This window comes from Paramormyrops kingsleyae, chromosome 13 (assembly GCF_048594095.1).
Source record: "Paramormyrops kingsleyae isolate MSU_618 chromosome 13, PKINGS_0.4, whole genome shotgun sequence".
Classification (NCBI taxonomy): Eukaryota; Metazoa; Chordata; class Actinopteri; order Osteoglossiformes; family Mormyridae; genus Paramormyrops; species Paramormyrops kingsleyae.
In genome coordinates, this window is record NC_132809.1 from 9,984,440 (window position 1) to 10,003,043 (window position 18,604).

The following is an 18,604-nucleotide window of genomic DNA, read 5'->3' on the forward strand; positions in this document are numbered from 1 at the left end:
CGTTCGGGTTATAAATGAGCTTTGTGCCCTGCACTGCCCAGGACAGGCTCTGGCCCGTGACCATGACCAGGACAAGTCCATGGAAGCCAAATGGATGAATGATCGTTGTTAGATCTCTTTATATCTTGTCACACCTAGGGGGCGACATAGAGTCTTTTTAACGCGCTTAATACACTACACTGACTACAGTAACGGTTGCAGTGGTTTGTAATTGTTGTTAAGCAATAGCAATTATGAGCCAGTAGGTAAAGTAGTATTTAAGGACAGTGGCTCATAATCTTACTGTAGCCAGTCCCATTCTGAGTAAGGACACTGCAGTTGTTCTATGAATCTCTCCAACATAATATCCATGGATAAAATTTTAAGTCGCTTTGGACAATAGCCCTATGCCACTAAATGAAAACGTCAATTGATCAATGGCCACTTAATCAGTAGCCCTTTAAAAGTTAAGTGACTAAATGGCTTATTTGATTAGAGGGTAACTTGTTCTGTTTCTTTTTTGTGGTTCCAAATGATCAATGAATAATTCGATTTAGATTGCACAAAATGTCTTTGTATCCATAATATATGTATTTTCATCACTTTAGCCCTGGGCTGGAATGCCCAGACAGGCCCACCAGACATACATACCCAAGGTACATTTTTTCAGATCGGGGGGGGTACTAACCAATTGGCCCACCAGGACAATGCCGGGTATGCCAGATGGCCAGTCCAGGCCTGCTTCAGTTTACGAGTTTCAAATTCAGTTTATCATATCTTTCGATATAAGGTGAATTTCAATTAGACAACATCCCAATTAATGGTAATTATTAGAGAATCTACCAGGAGCAAAAACAGTATGCAGGGCAAGGCATGGAAATATGTGTTTTAGTGTTGGACGCAGGCAGTCAGCGTTCGGGCTGTCCGCGCATCCCTCGTGTCAAACGCGAAGTCGATATAACATCATGTCACCTCTAGGCGGCGCCATAGAGACCATCTTCGGGGGAAAAAAACAACAGTTCACCTTCTTTTCCTTTTACCCAAAATGCTCGAGTTACAGTGGCCATGGAGCGCGTTCGCTGTCATGCAATAACACAATAATACGGCGAGGGGGAAAAAACTGGGGGCAAGGAAACTTTTAACGGGAATTTAAGGGTACGCCTTGCGAAACATGGCTGTGAGAGAAGAAGGAGATGTTGTGCACAGTAAAAGCAAGCACCACGACGGCATTGGCAGTGTAAACAGCACAGAAAGCTTCAGGAACGGCTATGCGAAGGGCTGCGTCACCCCTTTAAAACAAGATCACCGGAGGGGCTTTTTATTTAACTTGTGCAGATTTTGCAATCCGGATCTGCTGGGCACCCGATTGCGGGCTACGGCTCTGTATCTCGGCGCATTTGCGGTCCTTGTCGCCTCGCTGCTTAATTCCCGGAGCTTGCAGAGTGGACTTTGCTTTCTGGATCTGCGGACTTTGCTGGGCTTTTCGCAATCCGTCAGTCCCTTGTTCAGCATCGGCTGCGCGTTTTTCTTCCTGACGTTTTACCTGAGGAGGAAGAAGCAGGAAAGTTGCAGATGCTGGCTGGCGTCGCTGCCGGCGTCCTGCTTCTTCGGGGATTTCTTGGTCGTGCAGTTTTTGCAATGGGGGGACGATCGGCAAATGCAAATGGTGGGCAGGCTGCTCTTCGTCCTGGGCTGCGTCGGTTTGCTGACCCTGATCCCGGCTCTGAAGCTCAGACACAGTGTCCTCATCCTGGTCTTCGCCAGCTCCGTGTGGCTGGTTTCCTTCACCAGTCTGGACTCCCTGCCCCCGTCCCTGAGACCCCTCTCGGCGTGCCTCGCAGGGGTTGCCGGCTCCCTCCTGGCTCTCTGCTTCGAGAACTGCTACCCATGGAGGGACGCCTCTCACAGGATCCCAAACCTGGAGGAGAAGGTGCCCGTGATCAGACCCAGACGACGCTCCAGTTGCGTTTCCCTCGGAGAAACGTCCACCAGTTACTATGGCAGTTGTAAGATGCCCCGGAGACCTTCGCTGCCCTGTATTTCCAAAGAGCAGGTATGTTCTCGCAATTACACACGAATGGCCGTTTAAATATCAGCGACTGTCATGCTATATACACTACAAAAAATAATAATAAATAGCCAGTGCAGTCTTGAACCTCTAGGAAACAATGCAAAGATGCATATTTTCATGCCATTTGCTGCACGGAGTTATTAATGTCATATCAGTAGTTCATAGGGAGTGCGCGTTTATTATTACATATCTTTCTGTTTTTTAATTGAATTATTAGGCTCCTATTATTATTATTATTATTATTATTATTATTATTATTATTATTATTATTATTCAAGTAGAAGGTGTTTACCAGTGGAATTCCGCACCTCAAAATATGTAGTTACATGTAGGCCAAACATTAAAAGTTTAAACTTCGAAAACAAGTTTCCAGAAAAGCAAATAAATAATAATAAACACAAGCTATTTTTTAATGAACTAACTACTGTTAATAACTTACCTCGTATGCAGAAAAAAATATTCATTACCGTTTTTGAAAAGTTTTGAATACAATTAAATACAGTGTGTTACCTTTTGAATAATTCAAAATTTTTATAATATATTCAGATGAATTCTAAAACTTAAAATATAAAATATAGTTAGGATGATGAAACCATTCCCTGTTTGTGTTTTCATATAATTTTTTCATGTTGTATAAGGCAAGTAAATGGTCTACTACTTAGTATATTCAATATTTTTAAGAATAAACATTAAGTATACCGGTTAATAGGTTTCGCACCCGGATGCAGAAATACAAAATTAAACCCCTATTAGGCATCATTAAAGTGAATTCAATTTTCATTTAATTGCATTTTTTTCACCTATTTGTCTTTCTTCCATTTGGTGCAATTCTGAATGCATATCCTTCAAAAATAATTAAAAAGAACAAGATTTTTAAACTGAAAAAATACAGGGTGATGAATAATATGTAGTGTACAGTAAGCACCCCAAGTACAATTTAATCGCTTTTTGCCAGTTGCCACTGAGAGATGTGGTACAGGCACTCTGAGGCCTCAGTGTCGAGTGACAGAGAAGCATAACTTCATACATCCTGTTAACATTGTCATACCCATGCTTTTAAACTGGAGCTGCTTGTTTTAATAATTTACAGTACTTTGTGCAGCTTTACTGTGGTTCTGTTACAGATTGCCCTGGGAATGGCTCATTGCTTTTGCAAAAGAAAGTCTTTCTAGACACAAAACTAACTGTGAAACATTTATTGTTTAATTCCAAAGACAGACATTTTGGTGCCAATGACAAAAGTCAGTATTTAATCATATGTTTTTGCATGTCTGTGTACGTGCATATACACACACATGCACAAATAACACTGGTAAAAATATCCCAGGTAAAAGGGAAAAAAGGGATTTAATTTCATTTTAGGGGTGTACAATTGATTTGGCTATTACATAAGTACGTGGAAATGTACTCACAGCTACATTCATACATTTGTGCAGTCAGCTTTCTGTAGTTGTCTGCTATAAGTCAGGCCTTTGTGTAAATGTGATGTCTCTTTCAAGCTAAATGTCTGCATTTACTGAGTGCCACATTTCCAGGCTTTGTTTGTAATGAAGCAGAAAAATATTTTGTCTGTGTATATGCTGCACGTTTTGAAATATGTCTGAAGGTCTGCATGTCATTTCGAAGTGGATTGTCTGAGTTTTCAATCAAAGCCTGGTGATTAAAATAACAATGTTGAAATTTGGCTTTCATTTCTGGGCAGTCCTGTCATGGTTACTGCTCTTCTTTTCAGCATACTGAATAACTTTCTCTTTAAGTGCAAGGTTGGTTTCACTTTTGGCATTGGATTGTTATAGACAAAATTGCAATCACTTGATTTATTGCATTCACTCATATGCTTTAAAAAAAAAAATCTATGGGAAGAAGTACTTGCTTAAGTGTCCATGTTCTATGGCCACCAGAAAGTCCTGTAAGCACGTTTGGTGTCTTGTTTTCCACTTGCGGTTATTATTTCACGCTTAGATAATTTTTAGTTACATGGTGCGGAAGCCCCTACACCCTGCCATGAAATACCCCCCTCAGTTTGTCCCACTGCCCCGCATGCTGAGGTGAAATACCTCTCTCTCTTTGAAATACCCCCCACCCTAATGCGAAAAGTGCTTTTCTCTGTGCCATGCTGTAATAAAGTTCCCTCCCTTTCTGACGTGATTGCCCTACTTTAGAGCTCCCAACCACCAATTAAAATCGATGTCTTAGATCTGAAGATGAATCCAGATGGTATCAAGGCACAAATACCCATATTGGTGGTTAGTAAATTACTTATCGTTCAAAAAAAATTGTGGGGCTCAAAAAAAATGGCTGTGTTGAAGTTTTGGTATTATTGATTTTTGACTTGACCTGCATTTATTGTGTGGTTTTCTAAGCATGGTAAAATTTAGGCCACAACTGGGACTTTAGGTTTTTGTGAATATTTTATATTTCAGTAATGTGTTTTTTTTTAATAATCTTTATAAAATCTAGCTTCAGATCTTGTGGTTCATCAAATGTAATGTGACCGCTGTGTTTTATACCAGGTCAGGAGAACTGCGTTTGCGTTCTCACCTGTGGGCTGGTTATCTCTGTCAGGAAGCGTGTTGCTGCCTGTTGTCGGACTCCGTCGAACAGACGGCACGGTTTTGGCGGTGCCACCGGAACCCTCACACCTAGCGTGTGTGTCTAACTCTCACCTGCTCAGTTTGGGACAGAAGACAGCAACACATGCCCGTGTCACCTGTGGCCTACGGGGGGCACCAGCCAGGGCCGTGGAGCACGGTGCAGATGCTGGCATGGGCTGGCGGGGGCTGGCGGGGGCTGGCGTGGCATGAGCAGCGCGGCGAAACATCCCATCGGATGTAGTTAACACCGGAGTTATTTACAGTCGAAACATCCCTGCTGATGGTATAACAACTAGCCCAGTCCTGTTTACAGTTGATACATCCCATCTGACATTATTAATAGCTATGCGTTACCAACATGCACTTTTATATATGTGGTTGCAAGGTTTGTGGCCTTTTTCCAGAGTGATTTGGCCCATAGCAACTCTGTATTAATGCCCCTCTCTCCATCACACACACACGCACACACACATGCACACACACACAGACCTGTAACCATATATTTGTGGGGATCGCGCATTCATTTCTATTGGGAAAAATGCTAATGCTGGCCATGCTAACATTTGGTCCCCACCAGGTAAGGTATCCTTGGACCACGCACACACACACACACACACACACGCACACACATACGCAACAATGGTTTCTGGGATGTGGGGTCTGTCACATGAGAGACAGTAAATACCCTAAGCCCCCACCCCTACTCTGCCTTTGTCTCTTGATATGCATATTACCAGTAAACACAGACCCAGGCAAATTACAGAACAAAGCTGTGTTCAGTTCGGTGAACAGTAAAGATTTTAATTTAAAAGATACAAAACCCAGGTATTCATGCATTGTATTATAGCATTTACTTATTTGGTTTTACACAGCTGGCTGTGATAAAATATTATAGTAGAGTTGCCCCCTGATGAAGTTCTGGCTTTGGGGATTTTTTTCTCCGAGTCTCACCTCCGTCCTGCGTGTTCAGGAGGTCACATGCTGATGCTGTGTCACTTGGGGCTCCTCTAGGTACTTCCGTTTTCTCCAAAGACGTCCAGTTCTGCTCATCAGGGTTTTTAAATTGCCCAGACTGTATGTGAGCATGCTTGTGTGTGTGTCTGTGTCTGTATGTGGATTATGTTTACATGACATTGTGGGTGACCAAATGTCCCCCACAATGTAATAAAAACCTGTTATTTGTTTTGTGAATTATATGTGAATGCAATCAGAAAACTAAAAATGCCAAAAGTCTCGTGTTTTGTTTGGTTACTTATGGTTAAGGTTAGGGCTGGGTAGGGGTTAAGGTTGTGATGTTGGGATTAGAGTTTTGCCCATAGAAATGAATGGAGAGTCCCCACAAAGATATAATTACAAATCTGTGTGTGTGTGTGTGTGTGTGTGTGTGAGCGCATGTCCCCTGTGATGGACTTGAATCCCACCCAGGCTGGACCCCAGACCTCCTGTGACCCTGACTGGGATAGGTGATGGATGGATGGATTCTCTTTGCTGTGCCGTGAGGTGCTTGAGGAGCCGCTGTTTTGTGGGGCCTGCCTGCTGTAGTGCCCATTGAGGGTGTGAGTAATGTAGAGTCTGCTGCATGGTGCTCCCTCCTCCACTGTGACCGGGGGGGGGGGGGGCACTGTGCATCGTGGGCAACTCAGCAGGGCACAAGAGTGGCTTCCATTTAGCATAAATAGCATTACAGTATTCAGATGCTCAGCAACTCGGTTTTTTAAATAATTCGGGTATGAAGGTTTTTAATTGCCTGATGCTTCTTTGTTTTGTCATGTTCTGTATTTTGGGAGAAGCGGTTGTTTTTTGGGATGCATAAAAGTGTTACTAAGTATTACATTTGCACTTCATTTAGCCGCCGCTCTTATGAGTGATGTACATTTTTGAGAAAGCGGGTCAGACAGTCTCTGGAGCAAGTGGGGGTTAAGGGCCTCGCTCAGGGGCCAACAAGCCATGCAGCACCCCCATTTGTGGTGGTGTTGCTATGATTATTATTATTAACAGCAGCTTAGCCATAATTTATGATTGTTCAATACTGTGCAATTTGAGACCAGAAGTTTTTAAAAAGTCAGAATTTCACAAGTTTTATTTTCGGAAAAGCTTTTGGTTATTATTGAATATACCTTTAGAATTGTAAAGTTGAAATAAACCCAGATGCTCGAATGGAGGCGTACGGTGCCGTGAGGACCGGGGGGGGGATTGCGGGGGGGGTTACTCTGCTCTGCGGAGTTTCGCTCCTTCATTCATAAGATACGCCTTCGGACAATAGAGGCGTTTTGTAATGTGAAGGCTAATGTGCTGTACCAGAACAGTAATAAAACACTGTCACGCCGGAACAAGCTTATTTTCCATTAATAAAACATATGGCATTAAAATCAGTGACAAGACAGCTACAGCAGTTCTTAATTCCAAGATATGCAGGAATAAACTGTCATCACCAGAGCAGTCTGTTTTATTTATGTTGTGCAGGTGGGACAAAACTAGGAATTTTGGATAAATACAGTGTGATAAATCATTTCCACCATCCAAGGCTCTATCAAATCAGTCAGGTCTTTCCATGAGTGTCCCTCAGTGTGATCCAGAACTTGGGGGCCTTTGCACTGTCGAAGGAATGGTCCATTGTCCGTGAGTCCTCACAGCTTTTATTTAGAACTAAAGCACGTTTTTGTTTAAGATGAAAGCAGGACAGTCTTGCCATATGTGCTCAAAGGCTGGAGAGAAATTCCCTGGGTGTTGTGGCGATTGTTGGCTGTTCTTAATGACTTCTGATTGCTGGACATTCGGTCTGGGGACTGTCACCGTTAGTGTCCTGCCTAGATGATGGTGACCGCACACCCCCATCAGACCGTATGTCCAGGGAGCCAAATCTCCACACGCCATCTCGTAGCATCCCTCGTTTCAGAAGATGACGGATAGCTGGGCGTGTCCTCTGCATCTTCGCGACTCGTTCGGTTTCTGACACTTCACCGCCATTCGCTGTCGCTGGGTTGATTTGCGGAAGCTGAGCTCGGTTAAAAGTCGGCCGGCAAATTGAAATGTTTATGGACTTGATATGTGTTGTTATTCCGAAAGAAAGCAAACTGACCTTTAGCCGGGTGTGGGGGCCCCACGCTTGTCAGTGGGTTGGGTGGGGACACTGAAGGGCCGTTTAGAACAGAACCTGTCTGCTCCAAGAGGTAATTTCTTTAATGAGCTACACCCCATGTCCCCTAGCACTCTGCTGACATATCATGGGCTGAAAATCATGCAGGGAAGGACGTGTGTTAGACGAGCCAATGGTGGACCATCTGTACACAGAAAGCTCGCAGGTTATGAGGCAGCCGGGCTTGCTGGATCCTAGCAACTGCAGCCAAACAGTCCCTCCTACGTCAGCATCACGGTGATGTCCGGGCCTGGCCAGCAGCGCCTGCGACGTCCCTCTTTCACATGCTTTTTTTAAAAATGGTTGCTCTGTTGGACGTGACGTCAACTCACAACGCTCTGTTCAAGCAGGGTTTTTGCAGGTCGGCTTGCGCACACGCACACACACTCGCACACGCACACACACTCGCACTCGCACTCGCACACGCACGCACACTCGCACACCATGGGCAATTTAGAGACGGCAGCTAACCTAGCTGCATGTCTTTGGACTGCAGGACGAAACCAGTGGCCCTGCAGGGGATCTATGGGATGCAGAGAGTATGCAAACTCCGCACCCCTATCCCTGCTAGCCACCGCAATCACCCCCCGGATTGAATTTCCTTTTTTTCTTTCTTTTTTCCTTTCTGTCTGTCTGCCTCTCTATCTCTGTCTGTCTCAATCTCTGTCTGTCTGCATGGCTGTCTGTATAGATCTATCACTGTCAGTCTGTTCGTCCGTCTGTCCAACTCAGTAGTAGACATTACTGAATTTTGAACAAATTTTGGCAGCTGGAATGAGGCGGTTTATCCCGTTGTCGCGGGCAGGTCATGCACATCCTCAGTCAGGTAATCCGAGCTTTTATGTCAGGCATGTAGGCTTTGGGGAGGCGAGGAAGAATCTGAGGATACCCGTTTAATCGGCGATCCGGAGTTAAGCCCGTGCCTACTGGGCTACTCATTAACTTTCTTTGTCTGGTCGCCGGTCTCCGTACCTCTGTGCCTGCAGGTTATGCCCACCCTAGTGGACAAGCAGAGCGAGCGGCTTCGCTTTTATTACATGGTGACATCAGGGGGCCCCCAGTGGACATGGGTGTGCCGGTAAGGGGCACCCCCGCCGAAACTGGGAGCATGCGGATGGACAGGGGTTTCGCCTGAGACGACATACATTCCAGAAATGGGGATATTGGCGTTGATATTGGCGTTGTGGCCAGAGTTACAGCAGAGTTGGAAAGAAGTAACTGAATATTAGGAAGGTGCCGAATCTCTGGCCAAGAGGAGCGGTAGCTTTGCATTATATTCACCGTGTGCTGAAAGGTTCGTCTTAAGCATCCAAACACGCGACGTGTTTACATGCCATCATCCCGTTTTAAGAGGACCGGCTGGTGGCAACAACACCGTCGTTTCACAAAATCGACAACAGCTTTTTATCCATTAGCTAAAACGTTGTAGCTTCGGAGTAGCTAATCATTTGCCTTCAGATATCGGTATGGTTGTCAGCTTGTTATCCTGTAAGGCATGCTTTTTAATATGGGGAAAAAAGAAAATTATAACACTAACACTTCAGGAAATGTCCACAATGATTTTATTTATTTATATTACTTTCTGACTAATCACACATGCATGATACAAACTGGCGCATATAATGTATTATCATGCACGTGGATTCGTGTAAGCTGTGTGTCGTACATCATGGTTACGGCCCTGAGCGCTTGTTTTTGCACCTTATCTGCTTTTAATTGACGTGTGCTTCTGCTGATCACCATGGTTAAATGCTCACTGTTCACACTGACAAGCAAATTGCTTTGGTGTGCATCGTAGGTTATTGCTTTTAAAGCATTCGCGTCAAATTTTTTTTTCCGACTGCCAGTTGATTTTAGTTTAGTAGCGATTGTTTTGCTGATAATAAAAACCAAATTAGACAAAATGGACAGGGGGTGCAGTATAATTCAACAGGACTGTGTTGGCTTTGTCCCCAACTCGAGTCTGTCTCAGCTTACAGAGAGAAACATTGTTTAGTGGTAAAACCTGTAAAAGATGAATCTCCGAAGTACGCATAACAGTCACTGCAAAGTTCTCTCAGTTTTTCTCACTGGCGGAAAAAATACATTTAGGTCATGGCTTGAACCTGTAAATGGCCTCTTTTTCATGCATCTCGCAACAGGAAGCATGGGACAGGCAAAGATTAATGGGGGGCCGATAATCAAAAGATATACCCGGCCGAGAGCCGGCAGGAAACAGCGGAGGGATTAAAGAGCTGAAGCGCAAACTGAGGATGTTATGGAAGAACAATTATTTACTGGAAAAACAAGCATAAATATTTTTGCAGCTATTTTTTTTTATGCACCATTCTTTCATTTTCCCATGATGTAAAGTTAAATGTGCGTCCCAACATGGGACAGAAGGGCCGATATACGGATCGTACTGCTTACCGCTTATCCATGCGAGGCAGTACGGGCAGACTTATAACCTTATAATTCACGAAACAACATTGGGGGGGGGGGGGGGGGGGGGAGTAGTGACTTATCAGAGTGAGTGTAAAATCATGGCGTCGAGTGAGATGAGTAGCCTGCAATGAAAAAGGCGGGCACAGGCCTCGGTTCGTGCCAACCTTTAAGTGAAACTGCCTAAGATGCCAGGAGCAGCGTGATTTCATAATTCGCACCAAAGAACATTTTATTTCTTGTAAATGTGTTTACGTATTGTGCATTTAATTGATGGAGTTTAAGCTAATGTAACGGGGAAGGCAACACATTATTAAATTGCAACTGCAATAATACAAAGGTTTCTTACACGGTCCATGTCACAGAAATAACCCCTAATTAAAGGGATGACGTGGATGAACCCCGGGGGGTTTTTTTTTTCTTCGTGGTAAATTTTTTATTTATTTTTTTAATCAGGAATTGTTGGCCCCTATGCTTTGCCAAGTACTATTGTGCTTGTTATTATATTAAAAAAGAATCTGAAGAGCGTCCAAAGTATGCCTGCAGTTATTACAACGTACCCTGCTTTGATAACTCTGCCCTCCAGCACAGTGGGGTTCTGTGTGTCTGTGAATGGGGGGGCTTTGGGTGTGGTTAATCTCACTGTTGAGCTATCGTTATAGCACTTACAGTATCCACAGACAAAAAAGACAGTATTCTTTTGGTCGCATGCCTTCTTCAGGTTTAGTTTGACCCCCGTACAGGAAGTAAAAGTCATGTGTTCAAGAGAATGTCCACAGGTTAAACCCAGAAGTCACCAGGTGGTTTTCAGTGTTGAAGCAATGGGATGGATGGATGGATGGATGGAAAGAGAAAGAATGAAGGAACTTTATTGATATCGGGGGGGAGGGGGGGAGTTATTTTGTCGGGCTTCCACAAACAGTTACTTTTGAATTTTGTACCAGCTGTTTCATTTTGATCAGGCACTCATTTGGGCAACAACTTCAGAGTTGAGAAGCAGGTCCTCACCAAACCTGCAGCAGGGTCATGCATGTCACAGATCTCTTTAGCTGAGTAGAAGCAGGGGAAGAGACTGATATCTGTTCTCTGTGTTTGTTACACCGATCCTCTTCTTCTCCTAATCCATCACATTTCTGGCACGTGTCTCTTGATGTGGCATGTACTTTGGTTCCCGGTGTATTAATGCTGCACACTGCATTATGGGGCAAGATTAGTTTTGGATGGCATGTTGCGATTGGAGTCGAACGTATTTTTTCCCCCCAAAACTTTGACAGGCTGAATTGTTCACTGTAAATTTGGAATTTTCAAGCGCTCTGTCTGTCTGTCTGTCTGTCTGTCTGTCTGTCTGTCTGTCTGTCTGTCTGTCTGTCTGTCTGTCTGTCTGTCTGTCTGTCTGTCTGTCTGTCTGTCTGTCTGTCTGTCTGTCTGTCTGTCTGTCTGTCTGTCTGTCTGTCTGTCTGTCTGTCTGTCTGTCTGTCTGTCTGTCTGACTGACTGACTGACTGACTGACTGACTGACTGACTGAAACCTTTCCTCTGACTCCTTTGTCCCTGTAAAGGCTGCTGCTGAGTGTGTCTGGCCACTACAAAATGCTTCTTGCACACTATGTTACACTTTGCTAGTGTAAAGGTGATGGTGGCAACATTTCTGTATCAGATCAGCTCATGCTTAATGCCCTATAGGTCTGCAGCATTTTGTCGCCTTGAATCTAAACAAAGAAAGAAAAAAAATATATATCATTTTTTTTTAGGTAGGAGTCTATAGACTCATGTGGGGGTAGGAGGGAGTTTTTTTTGTGTCAGTTTGTCCTTTGTCTAGTCTCTCCTGCTCCTTGCTTGTAAGGCGATTACATCATCAGCATTGCTCCTAGCCTAAGACCCCTCCCTCTGACAGGGTGTTGGTGCCAGGCTGCCCCATTTTACTGTTATAACCGCTCAGAGTCTTTCCGAACATGAGAGTTGCATCATTAATCAATAAATAACCTTGTGGAAGCTGCACTGTTGAACAAATTAAAGCCCAAATTTACATATATGCACGAAACCTCAAATTGCACCAATATGTCATTGAAAATATGGCATAACCTATAAAAAACGCTTTAGTGTATGTCGTCTTGGCCCTGTGGCTTGTTCTTGCTTGGGATATTTGCTTGGCAGCTGACCCTATTTATTAAGGAAAAGATGTAACGAGATGTTTAATGACCTCCTCAAGTTGGCCTGAAAGACCCTTTTATCTTATCTGTGTGACGCATGGACATAGTCCATAGGTAGAACGTACACTGCGCTCAGGTGTGCTCAGGGGTTAATCCCCACTAGACTCCCCCCCCCCCCCCCCCCCCCATACACTGCAGCATAGGTTTTGCCCTCCCTGATATTTTCGCCGGGCAGGTTAACTAACTCGCAGACATGTCGCCAGAGCCGTGGGCTGCAGCAGGGGGGGTCTGCTGCTATCACGTTCTCTCGCTGTGAAGCCATGTGGGATGATGTAACATTGGCGTCACCAGCCAGTGACGTAGCAAGTGCCACAGCAACACAAAAAAAGGAGGTACGGGTTTTACTTTTTGCGCTGCAGAAATCCAGTTATCAGCTCCAGCACAAAGGAACGGGGAGAAAGATGAAACACCCCACCTTGTAAATAATGACTGTGCCAATGTGGACATAATTAAAATGGGCATGTTTCACAAAATATGTACACAGCAAAATCACACTTGTGTGCCTTCTTTACATTGTAGATCCATCTAATCTCTTATTCAGAAGCCTGTACTCGGTAGCTTAGACCTAGGCACTACTCCATCCCAGGGCACATGCGATCAATATAAGCAGTTAATTTTAACTTTTGGATTACAGGAGAAAACCACAAACACACACTCACGCGTTGGGTTTGAACCCCCAATCCTGGAGATGCGAGTGTTACCCACTGAACCACTGTGTTACCGAAATAATCACCACCCCACATCAGGTGAATGCTTAAAAAAACATTCAGTTCAAGAGAACATTTTATTCAATCATCTGTTGACAAAAGTAGTGGATTAGAGAATTTTATGTAAGTTTTGACTTATCTAATTGATGCGTAGTGTGAAAATGAAATGACTACACAGTTTATATTTTTGAAATATTCTTTAGCGTGAATATGAAGTATGCCATTTAATAATAACTAGCAGCAATCTGATTTTTAGATGTCAGTGTACTTATCAAATGGCTGGATTTATCAGATAAGAACCCTCCTTTTTAACTGACGGACTTTTCGCTATCTAGCATTCCATACGTTCGCCTTTAAGGCTTTGGAAATAAGGGTTTTAATGTGAAACGACTGTAGGAATCTGCCCCGATTTGCAACAGTACCTCTATTTTCACTTCCTGTTTGTGCTGCTTTCTTGTCAGATGAATATTACAATGAAATCATAGCATCATCTTAACTGTCGCTTAATTCTAGACGTTGGAGGAATATTAAGTGATCTATAGGATAAAATAAGTGTTTGCCTAATTAAATGTTATTTTGAGTTGGTTTATATTGGTTTATATTAATAAATGCATTCTTGAGAATTTGTATTCATATATAGTATTTTTGGTGTAAGGAATTAATTTGAAATGTCATTAGGTGTGATTCATGTGTCAGTACAAAGCGGTCAGTACACGGGGAACATGGTGTGCTGTGTGCTGAAAGGCACGCGGGCAGGCTCCTCTTTGGCGTCACATCACCGAGCCGGTGCTTCTCCCCTTTTCTCCACCTGTCATTCTGTCCCGCTTCCCCGCCTGCACAGGTGGCGGTCCTGGGCCCGTCTGACTGTACCGCGCTGATGCTCTTCGTCTGTGTTTTAACGCGCTTGGCTGACAAATTAATGAATGTAAACGTAAATCCTGTTTCTCTGTAGGCATTTTCTCGGCTTACCGAGGATGTAAGTAGCTTATGTTGTCATAGAGAGGAAGGTATGTGTTTTTAAGGAGATAGTTGGATGGAGAGGGTATTGTGCGGTCGTGTGTTTTTTTTTGGTTTGTGCTAAGCGGCGTCCTGCGCGGTCCAAACCTGGAACGAAACGGAAGCAGAAGAACACAGGCAGAATCATTCATCTTTTGTTTTGATGGGCAGATTTGCATCGTGGCTCACAGCAGCCTGCTGCGTTTCCTGCTGGGGAGACGGCAGGTGTGTGTGTGCGTGGGGTGGGGGGGGTTGCTTAACAGGGGTGCTGTACTGTGGTCTGAGTTGATCCGTGTGCAGGGCTGGGGGAGGGGGGGGTTAACCTGCTCAGTATGCTCCGATCGAGGTTTGGGGGACGGCTGGACCGAATGGGGGCCTCGGTGACGGCATTGGAAATGCTAGAGTGGCCACTCTCCACAACTCCGGCTGTTACCCGGGCAACCGTTTGCGTCACTATCGCCGGCAATTAGCTTGTAGCTGTTTAGTTCCGATGACTGCTTTACGGGGCCGAGCTGAGCTGGGGCAGCTGGCGAGCAGGGAAGCGGTGACTCGGGGCACGGTCCTCACAGTCCGGCTGAAAGGCGCGTATAAAGGCGAGCAAGATCCGCCCGCTCCCTTTCAGCTGCTCCGTAATCCTTCTGGTTCTTCATATTCTTTGTTGCTTTAATTTAATTAATTCCTGAGTTCGTACATATCCTTTTTGCATTTATACTTGTGAGTATTGATACAAGTTGCAAAATGAAGTAATAAAATGTACACCATCTTTACAAAACTTCACGTGTGAATTTTATTAAATACACTGCTGCCTGGAAAATTAGGCATTTTTATGGTTGTACACAAGGAATATTATCTCCATTTTGGAGTAGCTTTTATGCTATAGATAGAAAGTGATCCATGTGCACTGAATTAATGCTGTGCCTGTATTGCTCCATAGGTGATCAGTGCTGGACTGGATTATATGTAGTTATGAGACCCGTCCTGTGGGCCGTTTGACTGTTTCCAAGTTTTTTTTTTTTTTATAATTATTATTGTGGTGCCGACTGAGTTAGACTCAGTGAGGAGTCAGAGGAGTCCATGTCTGTAAGTTTTAAAATGGAGATAGTGATCTGGTTTTGTTTTGTGCATCCTAAAGTCATAACTAAATTTATACAAAATTTTGTAGTTTTTGTCATAGATTATGCTATGGGCTAAATTTCTGTTGATGTTGAGACTTCTGGTTGTTTTATTCACGGGAGTTCTTTTAATTAAAATGATATCTTAAAAAATTCAGTAATGAGCACAGAAGTGGATCGGTGCAAATACAGAATTAAGACATTTCATAATTTAGAACATTTATAAAGGCAAAACACTAGCCGTTTCAGCAAGCAGCTTGCTGAATCAGTATACACATACCATCATCATAGGTGTCCGGTTCTCGCAAAAACACTTCGGGAAAAATTAGTATATATATGTTACCTTTTTCATTTACATATTACAGTAGTAGGTTAGGCTTATTGTGCCAGCCCTGTGTAATGTGAAATGAATGGTATGTGTATGTAACAATCTTGAGAGCTTATATTTAGCTTGGATAGTTCCTGTGTGCCGTAGTCATGAGACGACTACGTATTAGAGCTGATACATACATAGCAGATGTGAAAGTCTAACCATCCGATTCCTGTTACACTTACAGAACCTCCCCCTGCTGCCCCATCAAAGCTTTTTTTTAATCATTAAAAAAAACCAAAACTTTTTATTCATGTTTCGTGATCCATCTTTATGAATGAACGTTTTTGCCATTCTGTCATACGTTGGAGAGTTTTCATTTAACATTGTTAAATATTTTTTATGTTAACGTAACCCTGCAATAGGCCAATCTTGCATTGCTATAACTGCTGCATTTCTCACTTATATTTGAATGTACTGTTTCATGTGTCATTTTCAATCTTATGTTCTCTGCGTTGCGGCGGGCTTGTTCTTGTGTGTGTGTGTGTGTGTGTGTGTGTGTGTGTGTATAAATATATATATGCACACATATATATAATGTGTGTATATATATATATATATGTGTGTGTGTGTGTGTATTTTTTTTCGAGGTCATTGCTGAAAGGTGTGCCGGGTTCTGCTCGGATTCCTGTTCCTTTAAAGTTCTCCAGCCCTGCTGCTTACTGTCTTTCTCTCTCAATTGAAAACAGTGTCAGCACCGGCGCTTCTACACCAAAAGGCCGTTGCTAGGCTACGGCTGACGTCAGTCCCCGCTACAGAGGAAGGTTTGTGTGTTTAGCTGCTGAGGGCAGACCCCACAGCAAAGGGCAAACCTATGAAGTGCTGTTAGTCATTGCAGTGAAAAAACCTGAGTCCTCGTGTCCAAGGATAGCTGCTCTCTAAATAATCGAGCGCATTGCCACCCATAGAAGTCCGATTGAGATTTACCGCATTAAAAATTTTTGCAGTACCTTCTTTGTCGACGAGCCTGTAACTATGCTACCCTCTTTGTGACGCACGCACACACACACACACACACCCCAGTCCTGATCCCCCTTCTCTCTGAAAAAACTATGACGTTAGTAGGATTTTTTTCTCAGATGGGGGAAGGAACAAAAAAGAAAAAAAATCAATCTCTCATCTAAGGAAGGGCTCTGAATCGTCCTCTCTGTTGCTTTCACACGTCCAACTCAACCTTGTCTGTGCTGGAGTCTTCACACCGTTGTTTCCGGTAATCTCTTCACGTAAGGCATCTCTGCAGAGCCGGAAAATTTGTCCCCTGTCTCAACTGAAAAAGTGTCACAAAATGCAGGATGTTTTACTGGATTTGATGGAAAATCTGATTTTTTAAAGTTACACCCACTGTTTGTTTTTCTGTTTTGTCCTGTTTTTACTGATGTTTTTACTGATTTCCTTAAGGAAAATTTTACTGATTAATTCCCAGATAATCTGTATGATTTCTCTTGATTGTTAGAGTTTGCTTGCTGTTAAATGAATCATAATGTGATCTTTTTTGGCGTAGATAAGCATGATGTATTCGGATAGAAATGCATGATATCATACTTGTTGAACTCTGCTATATGGTACATTTTTCTGGGGGATGATTTAATTTATTACACCACTGCTTTTGAAGATTTCGTAGTTTTTCCACATTTTCCTTGTGAATTTTAAACATTTGTATTTCAGCTTTTGTCGGTGTAAAATTATAATTAATAATAATAACCATTACAAGGATGACATTCCATACACTGTACACAAAATGCTCATAGTGTGTCTGATGACTCAAATTAAATGCAAATGAATTTCCAGATTGGTATAGATATGAGGTGGATGGCTTCTGGTTTGGTTTTAATAAGTATGTTTGTTTTACTTTTTATATTAACTAATACATTTTTAAAATAAAATAATTTTATACTTTCAGAAACATGACCTCTAGCCTGAGATGTTTTAATGAGTGTTGAATTACCTATTGTACATGTATCTCTGTACAGGAGGGACCTGTACAGAGTGTTTCCGTACTTTGAGAGGGCTGTACACCTCCTAATCAATGCTGTAATTAAGCGTAACGTTTGCCGTGCGAAGTGACTCGATTATGGGGCTGTAGGCTGTTCTGTGCAGATCCAGGAACCCCTGAGCTGCATTGATTTGTGGCTGAAAGAAGGCTTCTGCTGACAGTGTATGGCACGCTGCTTGGGGCAGAGCCCATCGTTGAGCAGGCCTTTAAAAAACACACTGGCGCCACCACCTGACTGAGTGCCCCCCCCCATCCCCCACACACGCACAAACACCGTCATGAACATGTCATGACAGCCAGGCCACGCCTCCCTGAGAGATCTCGTGTTGGAATGGTGCACAGAGGTAGACAGCATTCTCCGGTCACAAGCTCGTCCTGCCTCATGTGATTTAACCTAGTGCTACCTGCTGGGGGGGCAGCTTAAAGGGAGGGGCCCCCAAGGATCCCGAACCAGCCGCAGCGAAACGCATCGACTGCCGATCGATCCCGCTGACCTGCGCCACTCTGGCCGATGCGTGTCAGACACGGAGGGGGCTTCCGGCACGGAAGAGGCGGCGTGCTTTTCTTCACTGTGCTCCGACTTCGATCCGCGTTGACAGGCACTTAAGTTTAAAGGCGCCCTGCCCGGGCAGTGGATGGACGGATTAACGGGCTGTGACGTCTGCTTAATGCCACGGGACAAAGCAGCGGGTTAACGGCACTCGCAGGCTGAATAGGGAGGGGTCAGCGGGCAGGCGGTGACCAGGATTTCTGCAGAGCCTTAGGCAGTCATGGCCTCTTACTCGCTTCAGCCAGATGTCTGCAGGTGGGATCTTTCCTCAGTGAGCAGTATACCTCAGTGAGCAGTATACCTCAGTGAGCAGTATACCTCAGTGAGCAGTATACCTCAGTGAGCAGTGTCCCGCCTCTCCCCTGCTCCGTTTAGCCTCCGCCATCTAACGATCCACTGTACCCACTCGTCCTATTCATGGTTGTGGGGGTCCAGAGCCTGTCCAGGCATGGAATAACCCAAGATG

The 18,604-nt window shown here is 43.9% G+C and overlaps 1 protein-coding gene across 1 annotated transcript in view; it reads left to right on the forward strand.

Annotated features, from left to right (window-relative positions):
- Positions 1-954: 954 nt before the first annotated feature.
- LOC111842923 (cGMP-inhibited 3',5'-cyclic phosphodiesterase 3B-like) overlaps positions 955-18,604 on the forward strand; it is a 46,433-nt gene continuing 28,783 nt past the window's right edge. The window contains exon 1 of the mRNA XM_072698149.1: positions 955-2,032. Within this exon, the coding sequence (XP_072554250.1) occupies positions 1,151-2,032 (882 nt within the window). The 5' untranslated portion in view covers positions 955-1,150. The remainder of the gene's footprint in view (positions 2,033-18,604) is intronic.